This window comes from Podarcis pityusensis, assembly GCF_964106645.2.
Source record: "Podarcis pityusensis genome assembly, chromosome: 11".
Classification (NCBI taxonomy): domain Eukaryota; kingdom Metazoa; phylum Chordata; class Lepidosauria; order Squamata; family Lacertidae; genus Podarcis; species Podarcis pityusensis.
In genome coordinates, this window is record NC_138036.1 from 16736611 (window position 1) to 16754469 (window position 17859).

General features: G+C 46.7%; 1 protein-coding gene and 1 long non-coding RNA gene across 2 annotated transcripts; one reads left to right on the forward strand and one right to left on the reverse strand.

The window, feature by feature from the left end:
• The first annotated feature begins 45 nt into the window (after positions 1-45).
• On the forward strand, positions 46-17022 carry DNAJC21 (DnaJ heat shock protein family (Hsp40) member C21). The gene is made up of 9 exons (XM_080973600.1): positions 46-408; positions 4271-4364; positions 4529-4652; positions 5826-5948; positions 7596-7900; positions 10019-10164; positions 11223-11310; positions 11870-12028; positions 16879-17022. Exons 1-9 carry the CDS (start codon positions 312-314, stop codon positions 16931-16933), a joined length of 1191 nt encoding a protein of 396 aa, XP_080829726.1. The 5' UTR covers positions 46-311; the 3' UTR covers positions 16934-17022.
• Positions 5845-7589, reverse strand: LOC308458819. Its single transcript, XR_013977698.1, has 3 exons — positions 6684-7589; positions 6254-6594; positions 5845-5980 (listed from the first exon to the last, which is right to left on the reverse strand). It is a non-coding gene; the product is annotated as an uncharacterized lncRNA (long non-coding RNA).
• Positions 17023-17859: the final 837 nt, after the last annotated feature.

Genomic DNA, 17859 nt, shown 5'->3' on the forward strand with positions numbered 1-17859 from the left:
AGTTCTGCCCGCCACCAAAGGCTTCTCCGCTCAGCGTTGCGCCAGCTTCCCTTCCATCCATCCCCGGCGCTGACTCCAGCTGATCCCCATCTGCCGCTTCGCTCCGTCGTCAGCTCCGCCTCCCAACCCGGCAGCGGGAAGTGGCTTTGGCCTCCTGTATGGCTCCTCCGCTCCTTCCGGTCCCTCCTCTCCTCTCGCCGGCTGTGTCTCTCGGTGCCCTCAGCACGAGGGTGCCGGCCCAGGAGGGCTCCCCAGAACGCTCTGCTTCGCCTTCTGCTGAGTGGCGCTGAGTCCCGCAGGCGCCTCCCAGGATGAAGTGCCACTACGAGGTGCTGGGGGTGAAGCGCGACGCCTCCGATGAAGACCTGAAGCGAGCCTACCGGAGGCTGGCGTTACGTTGGCATCCAGGTATTTATTATTTACTTGTGTCATAAATATATATATATATACCGCTTTAGAGCCGCTTTCAAAAAGATAAGACCAAAAAATGGGAGCGGGGGTGGGGCGCGTTACAATACATTGAAACACAGAGAAGTTAATATACAAAACCGGATTAAAATTCGCACCAGCATTTCTAAGCCTCTGGGTGGGCTTGTCTAAAGGAGGATGTTTTCAGCAGGCGCCGGAAAGAGTAAGGCGAGGGCGCCTGCCTGATATCACTAGGCAAGGAGTTCCAAAGGGCAGGTGCTGCCACACTGAATGATCGAATTGTTAGAAATGCGGTAATTGGGTGTTGTGCGGCACCTGGCGTCAATTACAGCCAGGCCTGACGGGGGGGGGGGGTCGAGATAGTTTCTGCCTGACCTCGTGGGACCCACCTGGCCTCTGGGATGTCTCCCCCGCCCCACAAAAACAATCTGGAAAGAAATGAAGCTTTGAGAGAGAGAAACAGCGTGCAGCGTTTCTTTCCTATTGCCTGAGACTCAACTTCCTTTAGTCAGGTCTTGATCCTATGCACAATTACCTGGAAGTAAGCCCCATCGGAAAAACAAAGAGTTTACCTCTGAGATGTGGTATAGGCGACTGCTCTATAAGTAGGTTTAATAGCTGCACCTAGCAGTTCTGTTAAAATGAAAATCAAGTGTCTTACACTTTTCAGTGCAAAATCATTGCATACTCTGCTTAACAACATCAACAGTGAGGGCTACAGACTTGGTGCCTCTGTATTGTGACTAATATTAAATAAGAGTTGGTAGCCTAGAATGAAGCTGTATTCTTAATCCGACACCTGATTAGTTATTAATTGATGCTAGCTTAATATCCTGCTTTTTGACCCTCTTACTGTGTGCAGAGGGGCTTAGAATGGAAAACGGTAGTTTGATGTAAAATATAAAATAAGCAGTTAATAAGTCATCGTTTGATATATTTCCAAGAAGTGTAGCTTTGTTAGTCTGTTGTAGCAAAAAAGAGCAAAGACTCTTCTTAAAGAATAACAAATTTATTATGGCAAAAACCTGCACCATAACCAATTTGTTTGCCTTTAAAAAGTGCTAAAGAATTCTCAGCTGTTTTCGTCCAGTATATTAGATATATTGAATAGCCAACTAATATATTAGTTATACTGTACTCAGAATAGGCCATTGATTTCAGTGCATGTACTCTTAAGAATGACTGGCACTGGATGCCAACCATATTGCTTTGTTATGTTGTACTCTTGCATTATTCAAACACAGGAAGGGTGTCTCTGCATAGTTTATTAATTGTTTTAGTGAGGTCATAATAACTGTGGCTGGCAGCACAAATGCTATGGAGTGCGCTTTCTATGAGCAACCTCTGACAACATGATCCTATACATGTTTACTCAAAAATAGATCCCATTGAGTTCAGGGAGGCATCAGCAGCAGGAGCCCCAAACATTGCAGAATCACAAAACCACCAACGTTGGGGGGGACCCCCCAAAAACAGCCCTGTGAAGACTTGTATGCTCACTGCCTGACTGATATGGGAGCTCTTCAATGTTTTAAGGCATGTTCCATATGGCATCTTTTATGTCTTGAGCCTAAGCCTTCCTACTTGAAAGCACACCCTGTGGTGATCAATAAGGATTAATAACTGTCCTTGAGGAATGATTAAGGGCAGACATCCCCAAACTTGGCCCTCCAGCTATTTTTGAGACTACAATTCCCATCACCTCTGACCACTGGTCCTGTTAGCTAGGGATAATGGGAGTTGTAGTCCCAAAACAGCTGGAGGGCCAAGTTTGGGGATGCCTGATTAAGGGTCTGGAATCCAAGCCTTAAGAGGAACGGTTGAAGGACTTGGGTATGTATAGCCTGGAAAAGAGGAGACTGAGAGCAGGTATGATAGCCATCTTCAAATATCTAAAGGGTTGTCACATAGAAGATGGAGAAAGCTTGTTTTCTCCTGCTCTGGAGGGTAGGATTCAATCCAATGGATTCAAGTTACAAGAAGGGAGATTCTGACTAAACATCAGGAAGAACTTTCTGACACTAAGAGCTGTTCAACTCCCTCCCAAGTTGGTGGACTCTCCTTCCATGGAGTTTTTTAAGCAGAGGTTGGGTGACCATCTGTCATGGATGCTTTATAGCTGAGATTCCTGCATTTCCAGTTCTGGCTGGTTCGCCAGCTATGGCCCTTTTTGGCCAGAAATACTTGGCCATTGCACTTGTAGATGATTCTGAAACTTCTAAAAGGATCCAGAAGAATTATCGACGAAAGAAGAATGACGGATAAAATTGATGGACTATGCAGAACTGGATAAATTAACAGGAAGGATTTGAAACCTGCGGGAACAGAGATTCTTAGAAGACTGGAGTAAATATGCAAACTATTTGAAAAGTAATTCTAATGAACAGATTACGCTAGCAGGACTGCAAGAAGTTTTGTAAGGAGGACTATCTGAAATATTGCAAGAAAGACTATGAGGAGAATTATTAGTTAATGATAATTAAGAGTAATAGAGAAATTAAGAAATGCAGAATAAGTGATAAAGAACGGAAAATCATCAGAGGTGTTGACGGAAGTCTAAAACGTTGTATAAGATAAGAAGTTATGTTATATGAGTGTTGGAAATGATGTGTTAAAAAACCCCAATAAAAATGTAAAAAAAGAAAGAAAAAGAAACTCCTAAAAGGATCCAAAACGCAGTAGCTGGATTACTGGCTGGTGTGCCGTTCAAAACCTGCGTGGCCCATTTCAAAACAGCTACACTGGTTTTCCGTATGTTTCTGAGCCCAGTTCAAGGGGTTCACATACGTACCTAAAACCTGAAAGACTCCCCCCCTTCCCTTAAGACTTCCCCTAAGCTGTGAAATCCCCTCCCTACAGAGGTGCCCTTGACACCTGGATTATATCGCTTTCTCTGTATGCTGAAAACTCGTCTCTCTACCCATACCTTAAACACCTGAGTTACATGAATTGTAGCCAGCACTCAATATCCTCAGAGTAACAAAGATTCCTGCATTGAAGGGGGTCAGACTGGATGACCCTCGTGGTCCCTTCGAGCTCTACAGTTCTGTGGGCTTACTCTGAGGGAAACTAATATTGGAGGAAACGCTGTATTTTTTGGACCCACCCTGTTCATCTTGCTGTAAATTATTTTGGCTGGTTTAATATAATTAATAATAATAAAAAAATTTATTTATACCCCGGCCAGAGCCAGGCTCAGGGCGGCTAACACCAGTAAAATTACAGTAAAAACATAATGGGGGGGGGGGGACCAATTTAAAATACAGGATAAAGTGCAATTTAAAATGCAGCCTCTTTTTAAAAGTAGCCTATAGATCAAAACCGTAAAGGGAGGGAAGCATAAGGGTCAGACTGAGTCCAAACCAAAGGCCAGGCAGAACAGCTCTGTCTTGCAGGCTCTGTGGAAAGATGTCAAGTCCCGCAGGACCCTAGTCTCTTGTGACAGAGCATTCCACTAAGTCGGGGCCAGTACTGAAAAGGCCCTGGCCGTAGCTGAGACCAACCTAACCACCTTGCGACTTGGGACCTCCAAAGTGTTGTTATTTGTGGGCCTTAAGGTCCTCCGCAGGGCCTACCAGGAGAGGCAGTCCCTTAGGTATGTGGGTCCTAGGCCGCATAGGGCTTTAAAGGTCAAAACCAGCACCTTAAACCTGACCCTGTACTCTACCAGGAGCCAGTGCAGTTGGTAAAGCACTGGGTGAATGTGATCCCGCGGCAAGGACCTCGCCACAGCATTCTGCACCCGCAGAATTTACTTCCTGCCATGTCACTGGCGCTTTCCTGTTCTTCCCTGATTTCAACCTGGCCGTGTTGCTTAAATCCCTCTGCTGTGTCTCTGCAGACAAGAACCTCGAAAACGCTGAAGAAGCGGCTGAGCAGTTCAAGCTGATCCAAGCTGCATACGACGTCCTGAGCGATCCCCAAGAAAGAGCCTGGTAAGCCTTTGCCATCTCCTCTCTTGGATGGTTGCAGTCCGAGTCCCCACTCAGCCGCCTATGATAGAGTCTAAGCCAATGCCCTGGGACTGAAAGGAGAATGGTGATTTTCTTCCATTCTGCACTGAAAAGCTTCAGGCTTTGCTTTCTGTTCTTCTTCTTAGGTACGACAATCACAGGGAAGCTTTGCTGAAAGGGGGCGTCGATGGAGAATACCAAGATGACAGCCTGGACATCTTCCAATATTTCACCGTTACCTGTTACTCTGGCTATGGCGATGATGAGAAGGTAACTCAACACGAAGAGAACCATAGAAGTTAGGTAGTGTCCAATGAGACCTGTAACAGACGTTGTTGCACTGTGGTAGATTCCTGTCCACAATACCAGCCAGCCTTGCTGTTTTCAAGATATTACACTCTGTTTCCCGTCTCAAGATCCCTTTTATTTGTTTTATCTTTTTTTTGCATATTATTTATTTTTTAACATTCTTATAATGCATCGGTAAACATTGTCATATTACATTACAAGGCTTATTATAATATACTTTCCAACATTTATACAAAGATTATATACAAATTTTATATACCTGAAAAGAAAGAAAAAATTAAAGGGAAAAAAGAAAGAAACAAAAACTTTTCCAAAATCATATACATACCAACACATTGGACTTCCCGTCTTTCCCGCCATATTTCCCCCCCCCCCCTTTTTTTTACAAATGAATGTACTCTTATTATTGTATATTTCTTTTACGTTTTATCTAATACATTCCTATAACAATATGTGCTTTTGATCTTATGTTTTATCAGCCAACAGGTGTCTGTGGCTGCTGAGCTCACAGAGCTCTTTCTTCCCCCTTCTCTTCTTAGATTCCACCCACAAAATATTTTTTTGGGTGCTTCTGCAAACTATGGCATTCCTCCAAGTCCAGAGACACCTCCCTCCCTTATGCATAGGTTATAGTTACCCAGAGAACTAAATCACTAATTTGCAGCCTCATTGATCCAGAAAATCGTGGGAGCAAAGCGATTCAATTGGGGGTGGGGTGGGGTATACCAGCGTCCAGCTCTTTCCTGGAGGAACAGAAGCATGTGTCGTGTGCAGAAATCGGGTGGGGTGGGGTGGGAGGGAGTAGCGACAATGTCCGATGATGTTGGTACCCGCTGCTGTGAGCAAAATTTAGAACGACATGCCCATATGTTGGTTAAAAAGTCACATTTCCATAATGCAACACGTCCTGCAGTGTGACAGGAACATTAGAAAACAAACTAATCTGGGAAACTAACAGGATATTCCTCACATCTGAATGTACCTTAACGGGGGATGGTTACAAACCAGCCCAACAGTTGAATTGTGTATCAGAAGCTGGGAAACCTGAACAGTTCTTCCCACACACCATCACTTCCATTTAGTCACCTGTGCAGGTAACTGAGCCCTGCCTTCTCTCTCTGCGATCTCTTTCAGGGCTTCTTCGCGGTGTATCGGCACGTCTTCGAAATGATTGCGAAGGAAGAAATGGAATCCATGCCGGAGGAAGATGCTGAAGAATTTCCAAGTTTTGGAGACTCCCAGAGTGACTTTGACACGGTAAGAAGCCAAGGCTGCAGTCTTGTACACACCTTATTGTTGTTGTTTAGTCGTTTAGTCGTGTCCGACTCTTCGTGACCCCATGGACCAGAGCACGCCAGGCACTCCTGTCTTCCACTGCCTCCCGCAGTTTGGTCAAACTCATGCTGGTAGCTTCGAGAACACTGTCCAACCGTCTCATCCTCTGTCATCCCCTACTCCTTGTGCCCTCCATCTTTCCCGACATCACGGTCTTTTCCGGGGAGTCTTCTCTTCTCATGAGGTGGCCAAAGTATTGGAGCCTCAGCTTCACGATCTGTACACACCTACCTGGGGGTAAGTCCCACTGAACTCAGTGGGGCTTACTTCCGAGTAGACATATATAGGATTGCACTGTAGACTCATCGGCTCATAGAACTGTAGGGTTGGGAAAGGGACCTCAAGTGTCATCTCACCCAAAACCCTGCAATGGAGGACTAATTGATTTGTAACACAGTTTTTTGCATGGTGCACCTGTAGTTTTGTTTGCTGCTAAATCGCCCCCAAATGCTGGTTGTCAGGGGATCGCCATCGGAACAGGGAAGGGAGGCAGAGGGGCAGTTGGGATACAGGGATCTCTGAAAATCCTGAGAAGCAGTTCCTCTTCCTGCGATGGGGAAAGCCACACCTCCAGTGGGGAAGAGGGGAAGGACCAGAGGATGCTGCTGGGAGCCTCAGCACTGCCCCTCGTCAGTCTGAGGGTGGGAAAAGCCACACCTCCCGGGTAAAGGAGGGGAAAGGGCTAGAGGATGCTGCTGGGAGCCTCAGCACCTCTCCTGGCCAAACCGGCCAGGAGGGAAGCACGCCTCTTCCGTCGCCCACCTTGCGCAGAGGTGTAAAACGCAAAGAAGGAAGGAAAAGGCTGGGGGTGACTAAGCTCTTATGTTGGGGGAGGACCCGGAAATGACCGCTCCTGGATTCTGCTAGCGATTGCGGCAGACATGAACTTGTGGTTCTGCACTGTAAATAGTTTTGCACCAAAACAAAACCTGTAAAAGACAGGTCAGAGTCCTGACTGATTACTCACGAGCAACCACCACTACCATCTGACACTGGTATTACATAGTAGACGTTCCTCTTCTCCACCGGTGCAATTGCTTCTTTCCAGAAATCTAGACTGGTGATCTAGGCTCCTATGGTGAGGCCTTCTATATGAACACATTAAGATCTACCATGACACCTCCATGGAGTAGAGGGCCCCCTCTTCTGATCCTGATACCCCAGAGAGTCTGTAGGGAAGGAGGTCGTCTTCCATGTCTTTTGGGGGCCTTCGTCATGTAGGTCTTCAAACTCTAATGTGAGCACCTTGAATCGGGCCTGGAAACCAACTGATAGCCAGGCCAGCTGTTTGGAAACAGAGCCTAGGTGAAATCTGAGGGTACCCTGTCACTAATCTGGCCGCTGCATTTTGGGCCAGTTTTGAAGTTTCTGAGTTGATCTTCAAGGGCAGCCCCATGTAGAGCACATTGCAGCAATCCAGCCTGTCAGTTGCTAGGCCATGGCCTACAGTGGCCAAGTCCTTCCTGTCCAAAAGGGGTTGCAAATCGTCCCTTTAAAGGACTAATTTTGAAAGGTAGTTAATTGTTGATCCTTCCTTCTGTGCTGTCTCTCCTCTCTCCTCCCAAGTAGGTCGTCCACCCCTTCTATGGATACTGGCAGAGTTTCTGCACCCGGAAGAATTTTGCCTGGAAGGAAGAGTATGACACCAGGCAGGCGTCCAACCGCTGGGAGAAGCGAGCGATGGAGAAGGAAAACAAGAAGACGCGCGACAAAGCCAGGCGGGAGCGCAACGAGCTGGTCCGTGAGCTGGTGGCCTTCATCCGGAAGAGGGACAAGCGGGTTCAGGCGCACCGGAAGCTTCTGGAAGAGCAGAACGCCGAGAAAGCGAGGAAGGCGGAGGAGCTGCGCCGGAAGCAGAAACTGAAGCAAGCAAAGTATGGGAAGCTTTCTCTTAGCCGAGAGCCCGTCGCTGATTTATTTTACCATATTTTTTGCTCTATAAGACTCACTTTTTCCCTCCTGAAAAGTAAGGGGAAATGTGTGGAGCGAATGCGGCTGCGCAGCTATCCCAGAAGCCAGAACAGCAAGAGGGATTGCTGCTTTCACTGTGCAGCAATCCCTCTTGCTGTTCTGGCTTCTGTGATTCAGAATATATTTTTTCTTGTTTTCCTCCTCCAAAAACTAGGTGCGTCTTGTGGTCTGGTGTGTCTTATAGAGCAAAAAATATGGTATTTACTTTCATGGTATATATCCTATCCTTTGCAGATTGCAACAGCCAGATAGGGAAGGATCCATAAAAGAACACCACCCTTTGCAACGCATAACAAAAAAATTAATCCATCCCTGCCTGTAGAAAACTATCATGTCAAAGCAGAGGCGAGGTTGGAAGTTTCCTTCCTGAAATGCAGTTGTCTGTTTGCAGGGGGAGATATAAGGAAGGGCTCAGTGCTGGCTCCCATGTTTTTTGGGGGAGGTGGGCTTGGGCAAGATGCACTTACCATGCCCTGTTTGCTTCCCCTAATCCTCACCACTGCCCAGAAAGGGAACTTGACGTAAAGATGGAGAAGCTGCGGGGCTCCAGATTGTTGTGGAACCTCAACTCCCATCATGCCTGGCCATTGGCCGTACTGGCTGAAGCCAATGGGAGCTGGAGTCCAGAAACATTGGAGCGCCACAGCTTCCCCGTGGTGTAGTGGTTAAGAGTGGTAGACTCGTAATCTGGTGAACCGGGTTCACTTCCCTGCTCCTCCACATGCAGCTGCTGGGTGACCTTGGGCTAGTCACACTTCTTTGAAGTCTCTCAGCCCCACTCACCTCACTGAGTGTTTGTTGTGGGGGAGGAAGGGAAAGGAGAATGTTAGCCGCTTTGAGACTCCTTCAGGTAGTGATAAAGCAGGATATCAAATCCAAACTCTTCTTCTTCCCCACATCTGCTTGGTCTGCTCACTCTTGTCACTGCTTGCGTTCTCGCTGTGAGTGGTGGGGACAGGCAGGAAGTGCGAAGGGGAGCAGCAGCAAGGGGAGCAGAGCCTCTGAGCATGCACAGTGGGCCTCTGTGGTGGTGTGGACCTAGGTGGCTGTCCATTGATGCTGGACACCAGCCCTGAAGACAGAGACTCTTACCACTGTGCCCTCTTGTTCTCTGTTCAGGGACTCACAAAATCAGAGAACTGTAGAGTTGGAAGGGACCTTGTGGGTTCATTAGTCTAGCCCCCTGCAATGCAGGAATCTCAACTAAAGCACCCATGACAGATGGCCATACAACCTCTGCTTAAAAACCTCCAAGGAAGGAGAGTCCACAACCTTCCAAGGGAGTCGAAAAGCTCTTAACGGTCAGAAAGTTCTTCCTGATGTTTAGTCGGAAACTCCTTTCTTGTAACTTGAATCCATTGGTTCGAGTCCTACCCTCCAGGGCAGGAGAAAGCAAACTTTTGCTCCTTCTTCCACGTGACAGTCTTGAAGATATTTGAAGGTAGCTATCTTATCTCCTCCCAGTCTCCTCTTTTCCAGGCCCAGCTCCTTTAACCGCTCCTCATAAGACTTACCATACTTTCCCGTGTATAAGACTAGGTTTTTTTCCTTTAAAAATTATGTTAAGAAAAGGGGGGGGGGATTGTCTTATACATCAGGCAACCCCCCCCTCATTTTCTTCATTTGGAATCCTCAAAAATAGAGGACGTCTTATACACGAAAAAATACGGTAGTTTCCAGAGCCTTGATCATCTTGGTTGCCCTCTTCTGCACACTTTCCAGCTTGTCCTTCCTAAATTGTTCTGTCCCTTCATCTCAGCGTTGGATTTAGGGCAGTGCCTATATTGGTATGGCTACCTACTGGGGGCTGGTGGCGGGAAGCAAGTATACCCAAAAGGAATTACTGTGAAAACAAGCAATATTTGTTGAGGAAGGAAGCACCAAATTATGTCCTTGCTCAAGGCACGTATTTCCTGAGTCTGCCCCTGCTTCATCTGTTTGGGAGATTCGAGAGTTCTTTGCTGGTGGGGCCGTTTTGATAGCCAAGCATGTCACACAAATCGAACCTTCTCCTTTCAAAGGCTGGTGGAGCAGTATAAGGAGCAGAGCTGGATTGTCATGTCCGATCTGGAGCGAGAACTGCAGCAGATGGAAGCCCAGTACGAAAAGGAGTTTGGAGATGGTTCTGATGAAGGAGAGAAGGAGGAGGAGCAGGAGTCAAAAGATGGTAAGGGAGAGATTGCAGTTTGCCACTAATGGCAGAGCCGGGTAAACCTGCCAGTGTTTTCTGCTGGGTTCCAGACTAGGGAACTTGCCAAGCAGCCAGAGGTTTTCGCGTCAACTTGCAGTTCGCAACAAATACAGGAAGACCACGAATTACACTGGCGTTACGTTCTGGGGATTATGCCTGGAACCAAAATTGTGTGTAGTTAAAGCACTTTGGGTTCAATGGCAGGTGGGATTGCCAAAGTATTTTTTTCCTCATATGCCCACACCCTTTCTGCCCCCTTTTAATTTCAAATTTGCACAAATTAAATGTGCACGAATTAAATGCGCATGAGTTGCAGGCTTACTTTACAGTGAAAACAGCAATATATCAACATGAGCAAATCAGTTCATCGGGTCTTTTAAGCAAAGAAACAGCTATAGTTTAAGACAGCACAAATACTCAAGTGCATTGCTGTTACGTAACTGAAATCCAGTGGTATTTATTCCCAAGAGAGATTAGAGCAGACATAAACAAACTTGGCCCTCCAGATGTTTTGGGACTACAACTCTCATCATCCCTAGCTTACAGGACCAGTGGTCAGGGATGATGGGAGTTGTAGTCCCAAAACTTCTGGAGGGCTGAGTTTGGGGGTGCCTGGATTAGAGTATCGGACAAGGACCTGGGAGACCAGGGTTCAAAGCCCCACTGGCCATGAAACTACTGGGGAACACTGGGCCCGTCACTGCCTCTCAGCATAATCTACCTGGTAGGGTTGTTGTGGCGGTTGAATGAGGGGAACTGTGGTTGCCACCTTGAGCTCTGAAGAGGAAAAGCTTGGAATTTCAATGCTATAAGGAAATAAATAAATAAAAATTGTGCATAGGATTACAGGCCAAATGGATTTCCTTTTGACTAGGCGTGACTATCACTCACTTGTAAGGCTTCAGTTCAAAATGTAACCCTCATTAATGCCGCTCAGTAGGACTTAGCTCTGAGTAATCAAGCGTAGAAATACTGTTCCAAGTACCTTTACTTGAGTCATTTCAGGTTCCTCTGCTGTTGCTTACCTTTTTCAGATAAATTGAGTGAAGAGGTTGACGAGGCTGACTTTTATGATGATCTCTACTGCCCTGCTTGTGATAAATCCTTTAAGACCGATAAAGCGTGAGTTTCTCTCTTTTTCTAACCCCCTTGACACCCCCTGAAAAGAAAACTGGCTTTCCTGGGGGAATATATAGACCATGGGTAGACAAACTAAGGCCCGGGGGCCAGATGCGGCCCAATCGCCTTCTAAATCCGGCCTGTGGACGGTCCAGGAATCCGTGTGTTTTTACATGAGTAGAATGTGTCCATTATTTAAAATTCTGGGTTATTTGTGGGGCCTACCTGGTGTTCTTACATGTGTAGAATGTGTGATTTTATTTAAAATGCATCTCTGGGTTATTTGTGAGGCACAGGAATTTGTTCATTTCCCCCCAAAAAATATAGTCCACCCTCCCACAAGGTCTGAGGGACAGTGGATCAGCCCCCTGCTGAAAAAGTTTGCTGACCCCTGATATAGACCCTTTGCTTGTCACGTGTCTCAGACTTTCTTGGAAGAAAGTTGCATTGATTTCCAAGGCGCTTGTCCCAAGTGTGCCTGTGTTTAATCCACTTCTGCAGTTGTCAGGCTGCTCAGGCCTAGCTGCTCTCTTCATAACTCCTCTCTGACAACTCTTTGCAGCATGAAGAACCACGAAAAGTCCAAGAAGCACAGAGAGATGGTAGCCTTGTTGCGGCAACAACTGGAGGAGGAAGAGGAGGGATTTTCTGTTGCTGCGGCTGATGAGAATGAACTGAATGCTGATGAGGAAGAGGAGACAGAAGAACTACCCAAACAAAAGTACTTATTACAAGATGGGGAAAGATGTGGCAGAGCATCTACTTTGCATGCAAAATCTCCCGGGTTCAATCCCAAGCGCCTCCAAGGAGGGAGAGACTGTTGGAATTCTGCCTGGGTCAGAGGAATGTGCCACAACGTAGGCACCGGCAGATATTCCTGTCGACCTCCCCGCGTCTCCCAACCTCTGCTGATAAGCAGGCGAGGTCCGGCGATTCTTCTCAGATGTATGAGAGGAACACACCGTTCTTCCTCTCTCCCCTTTGGTGTCCCCAGGGAGGGGAAAGAAGCAGACAGAAAACTATTTACATCATTTATTTCTGCCTCTTACATCAGTACAGAGAATCATGTCTGCACTCAACAACAGCAAGAATAAACTCCTCCCAAGTACATCCAGTACGGGTCATATGACACACACACACTGAGCTAACATCCGGTGCTCAGTACAGAATGGACTGCCCCTTTGTTCCCATGGCAACAGTCACAAACATCCTGTCTGGCTTTCCAGCCACAAGCAGCTTGCTGAGCTGCTAGAGCCTTTGCTTGCTGCAGCATTGGTGCTTTATGGTAACATACTCCCCCTAAAGTATCAATGTGTGCTGCGAGCAAAGCGTCATCCAGAGAAGAAAACAAACAGTTGTTATATTTATAACATTCCCCTGTTGTTTCAGTTCCACCCTTGGAACTACCCGCCACTGGTTTAACCAATGTACCTCTCTGGTTGTGTGACTTCGCATTACCTCGGTTAACACCTCTCTGTTGTGCCTTTGTCTCTGACTCAGACACAGCTTCAATCTGTCCTTGGTCGTTTACAATAGCAACATATGCAAGGTTAGCAAACTCCTTTGAATACCTCTTGGGTGGTACACCCTTCGTTGCTCTCTCAGACCTGCGTATGAGGTTCTGATCCTCTGTGCTCACCGGTTCAACCTTTGGACTCTCTGGAGAACCAGTACTAAGCTTAATCAATGGTTCATCCTCCTCTTCTGAGGGTCTAGTCATTATGTGAGATTTCTTCTCAGTGACTGTGACAACTGAGCTGTCTGAGCTATTGCTGTCATCGTCAGTACTACTGAACTCAATAAGATCAAACTCATCATCATCATCATCATCAGAATCGTTTCCTGTGGGAAATGTCTGTACTATCCGCTCTTGCTTTGGAGCACTCTCTAGGAACTTTGTGAGAATCACCTGACCAGATTCAGACAAAATTACTCTGTAGAGACCCTTTTCATAACCCACAAAAATGCCTCTGGCATTCTTTACACCACCTGGAGCTTCTGTTCTCACATGAGACCCGAAAACCTTAAAATAGGCAACAGAAGGTTTTCTATTGAACAGCTTCTCAAAAGGAGAACATCCCAACTCTGTTGAGACTTTTCTCAACCACACATGAAGATAGGACGCTAGCGATTCGGCCCAATATTCATGTGGCAAATGTGAACTCAGCAATTGCGCATTCATCCCCTTTTGCAATTCTTTGTTCACTTTTACACAGACCCCCCTGTTCCACGCTTCTTGCGAGACTGCAACTTTGTGGTCTATCCCTTTTCCATCCAGGAACTTCTGAAACTTCTGTAACAGAAAAATTTGCTTCTCATCTGTGAAAAGACAATCAATGTTAGCATCATGCATATTTTTAACCTTGTCACAAAACTCCTGAAACTTTTCTAAAGTTTCTTGCGGTTTCTCCATCATATAAACCCAAGAATAATTAGTGAAACAATCCACACACACAAGGTAAAATCGTGCACCGCCTCTAGATGGTTCTAGAGGACCAATCACATCAGCATACACCCGCTGAAATGCTCTGTCGACCTTCTTGGTGAGCTTCCTGGTGCTCATACTGGTCACACCTGCAAGAGAGATTTCGTTAGAAACAGAAGAATTACATTTCATGTAATCACTTTGATCAAAAGTCAACAAATACAGTCCATCTTTCTCTTTGGCAGTAAGAAACAGTTCTCCATCTTTGTAGATCTTGCAGCTTTTAGCATCATAGGACAGTTTCAGTCCTTTCTTTGCTATCTGCGACACGCTCAGCAGATTAAATCTCAGTTCTGGAACCAGGTAAACATCATTTATAGTCAAGTTCAGACTTTCAAGATACACAGTCCCAATTCCAGTCGCTTCCAACTCCTGACCGTTGGCCTGTTTCACAGTGAAGCTTTGCTTCTTCAACGTCGAAAACAGTCCTCTGTGCGGGCACATGTGAACCGTGGCGCCCGTGTCAATTATGAACGAGTTCCCAACATCTGGCGTGGTTCCTTTCGCCATCATAGCCTTTGCAGGTTTCACCTGGCACTTGGTACGGCTTTTGCCTGACGCCTGAGGCTTCGTAGAGCTGCTCTTTGCTCCTCTTGACTGGCGCGGCTTCTTACAGTTTCGCTGTAGATGCCCAGTCTGTCCACAATTGTAGCATCGGACAGCACACAATGCTACACCATGCTCCCCAGTAGCATCAGCAGTGGGGGAATTAGAACTCTGTTCTTCCCTCCCCCTGTCTTTTTCTTCCAGTGCAGCAAGTCTGTCGTGTTCATTCAGGACCACAGCACAAACTCTCTCCGCGGTCAGCTGCGCGGCCGGTAGGGAACCAAGCTGACTGGCAACAACCTTGTAGGTGCGGCTAAGGCTGTTTATCATCATGAAGCAAAACACTTCCTCCTGAAGACGGAAATTGCGTTCCACCATCTGTTGACGCAGAAACTTCATTTCTGTCAGGTGCGCTTGAACATCTCCATCAGGCGCAAGTCTCAGATTGGTCAATCTCTCAAAATACAGCAACGCTGAAGAACCAGCATCTCTCTGATGCGTTATACGCAGCGTGTCCCATACCTCTTTCGCATTTTCTAAATGCTGAACATGCACCAACTGATCATCTGAGACACACAGAATTATAGCAGTCCTGGCCCTTACATTCTGTGACTCCCAACCTCTGGTTGGTGCTGCAGGGATGGGGTTTTCAATTACATCAAAAAGCCTCTGATTCTGCAGCAGGGCCTTCATCTTTACAGACCAAGATGAATAATTGTCATTGGTTAAGGAAGGTGGGCAAGGCAAAGCTCCTTTCTTGGCATCCATCTTGAAGCCAAGCCTCTTCAGCTTTCCAGCCCACACTCTCAAACAAACTGTAAAATCCAACAGCTGTTTTTTCCTTTCTCACGCAGCAAAACTGCAGGTTGTTTACGCTTTTTGCACCTGGCAGCTAAACTCTGGCTGCTACTGAAAAGTCCCTTCCAAGGGCACGTGAACTTGTAGCCAAAACATTCTCTGACTCTGTTTCGCTTTCCCAGGCTGACACTCACAGTCCAGCCCCTTTGCCAGTAACTTTCCGTTACCTAGCAACAATGCATTTCAATAAGACTTCTTATCTACCACAAAAATTTGTGGAATGCAGGGCTGAGCTTCCAAGCTGCAGGCCTCTTCTCCGGAGCTTTTGTTTTCTTTGAAACGCAGCTCCGTGAACCAGGGAATTAATCTTCCTGCGTTCACACTTTTAGCCCGAAATGCAGCATACCTTGAACTTTGTTGCTCTGGAAAACACCTCTTCTTTCCACCAGCTGTCTGTGGAGCCTCTGGCTACTTTCAGACGCTTCTCTTCCTCCTTGGAGCAGAGGAGGACAATCCACCAGCCTCTCATGCAGATGTCCGATGAATCGCAACCATCCTCTGCTACCACTGTTGGAATTCTGCCTGGGTCAGAGGAATGTGCCACAACGTAGGCACCGGCAGATATTCCTGTCGACCTCCCCGCGTCTCCCAACCTCTGCTGATAAGCAGGCGAGGTCCGGCGATTCTTCTCAGATGTATGAGAGGAACACACCGTTCTTCCTCTCTCCCCTTTGGTGTCCCCAGGGAGGGGAAAGAAGCAGACAGAAAACTATTTACATCATTTATTTCTGCCTCTTACATCAGTACAGAGAATCATGTCTGCACTCAACAACAGCAAGAATAAACTCCTCCCAAGTACATCCAGTACGGGTCATATGACACACACACACTGAGCTAACATCCGGTGCTCAGTACAGAATGGACTGCCCCTTTGTTCCCATGGCAACAGTCACAAACATCCTGTCTGGCTTTCCAGCCACAAGCAGCTTGCTGAGCTGCTAGAGCCTTTGCTTGCTGCAGCATTGGTGCTTTATGGTAACAGAGACTTCCCATCCGAAATCCTGGAGAGCTGCTGCCAGTCAGTGGATGCAGCACTGAACTAGATGGGCCAGTGGCCTGACTCAATATAAGGCAGCTTCCTATGTCCCTCAGCTGTTACTGTAAAAGCTCTTTTGGTAATGGGATTTTGTAAAAATCAATGTCTTTAATGCCACTGCTAGGCAGCTGGGAGCGTGTTTGGGGTCACAAAAAAGCATGGAGCAAGATTGTCTCCTGCTTGAATAGTGGTCCCATGTTCATGACCATAAAAGTGAATGGCTCTTACTTAAGCACTTGCTTTTTCCTCCTCCCTCCGAGTCCTTTTTCCTTGTGTGTCGTGTCTGTCTAGATTGTGCGTCTGAGAGCAGTGACCATCTCAGTACTGGTTTTTGTAACCTTTAGGCCCCAGACAAAAACGTTCCTCTTTAACCAGGCCTTTGGGTGACTGTCATCTGATGCCCTTTTAAATGTGTTGTGGAAGGGACGCTTAATGGGTTGTTTTTGTTCTTATTTTTATTACGTATTTTGGGTTTTTTTAATTATGGTTTTATGTTGTGAACCACCCTGATAATCTACGGGTATAGGGTGGTATACAAATTCAGTTAATAATAACAATGACAATAATTACCTTAAACAGTGCTTCCTTTACCAGAAAAAAAAATTAAAATGAGCAGTACTGACATCTGAATACTTTGTTTTTACAGGCTCTCAAAGAAGCAGAGAAGGAAACAAAAACCAATGATGGTAAGAATTTTTTAATTTATTTTTTTGGTGTGAATTTCTGTTGCATGTTTTGTGTTGTTTAATCTCCACTAGCAATGGCTGCATTCACTCTTGAGTTACACCATTGCAGATGCCTTGAGTGCAAATTGTCTTTTCAGTTTATGTGTTCAGTTATGTGGCGTGCATGGTTAATCCCCACAACAGAGGCAGCGACTGGCCCAGGGTCTCCCAGGGAACTTCCAGATTGAGGGAGGACTTGAACCCCGGTTTCCCAGGTCCTAGTCCAACACTCTTTTAAGTGCTGTACCACATTGGCTTTCACAATAGGAAACGGCTAAGGCTATGAGTACATGAGAACATAAGAAGTACGTGCTTGATCAGGCCAATGGTCCGTCTTGTCCAACGACACTCCTCTTATATTCTTAGGCTCTTATATTCTTACGTTGGCTTCTGTTAGTAGATCTGCAGTTGAAGGCAACCTGAATGATATCCTCGCTGCAACCATTTCTCTCATTATGGCTCTTAACACATGATGAAAACTGGGCCTTGAGAGCATCCAAGCCTGGGGGTGGGGGGGCTGCCAATTCCCTGTGGGGGATCATCTTTTGAGGGCCCTTAAGCCAGTGAGGACCGCAATTGACGAGGGGGAGCGGACGGGCCTTTGGCTGCCAGGTGACTTCAAGTTGCTGCACTCCCACCAGTGTCCACCAGAGGGCAGGCAGGAACAAAGCAGAGCCCTCTTTTAAGGAGGAAAAAACGGGAACCGTAGTTCCATCATTCCTAGGTTAAGGGAATGGCTTGCCTTGGGCCCTCTCTGTTTCCAGAGTGCAGTTTCTTAAGGTCCCTGCTGCTCCTGGCTGCTCTCCCTTCTGCCCTTCTCCTTCCCTGGTGTGTTTAAATAGCCATGGAGGTGACCCACCCTCTCCTTTCCCTTCTGACTGCAGCTCCTGGTTTCTCAGATG

Coding starts and splice junctions, on each gene's coding strand:
- DNAJC21 (XM_080973600.1), top strand. CDS start 312: ATGAAGTGCCACTACGAGGTGCTGGGGGTGAAGCGCGACGCCTCCGAT. Junction 4,365..4,528: donor GATCCCCAAGAAAGAGCCTG/GTAAGCCTTTGC, acceptor TCTTCTTCTTAG/GTACGACAATCACAGGGAAG. Junction 7,901..10,018: donor CAGAAACTGAAGCAAGCAAA/GTATGGGAAGCT, acceptor CTCCTTTCAAAG/GCTGGTGGAGCAGTATAAGG.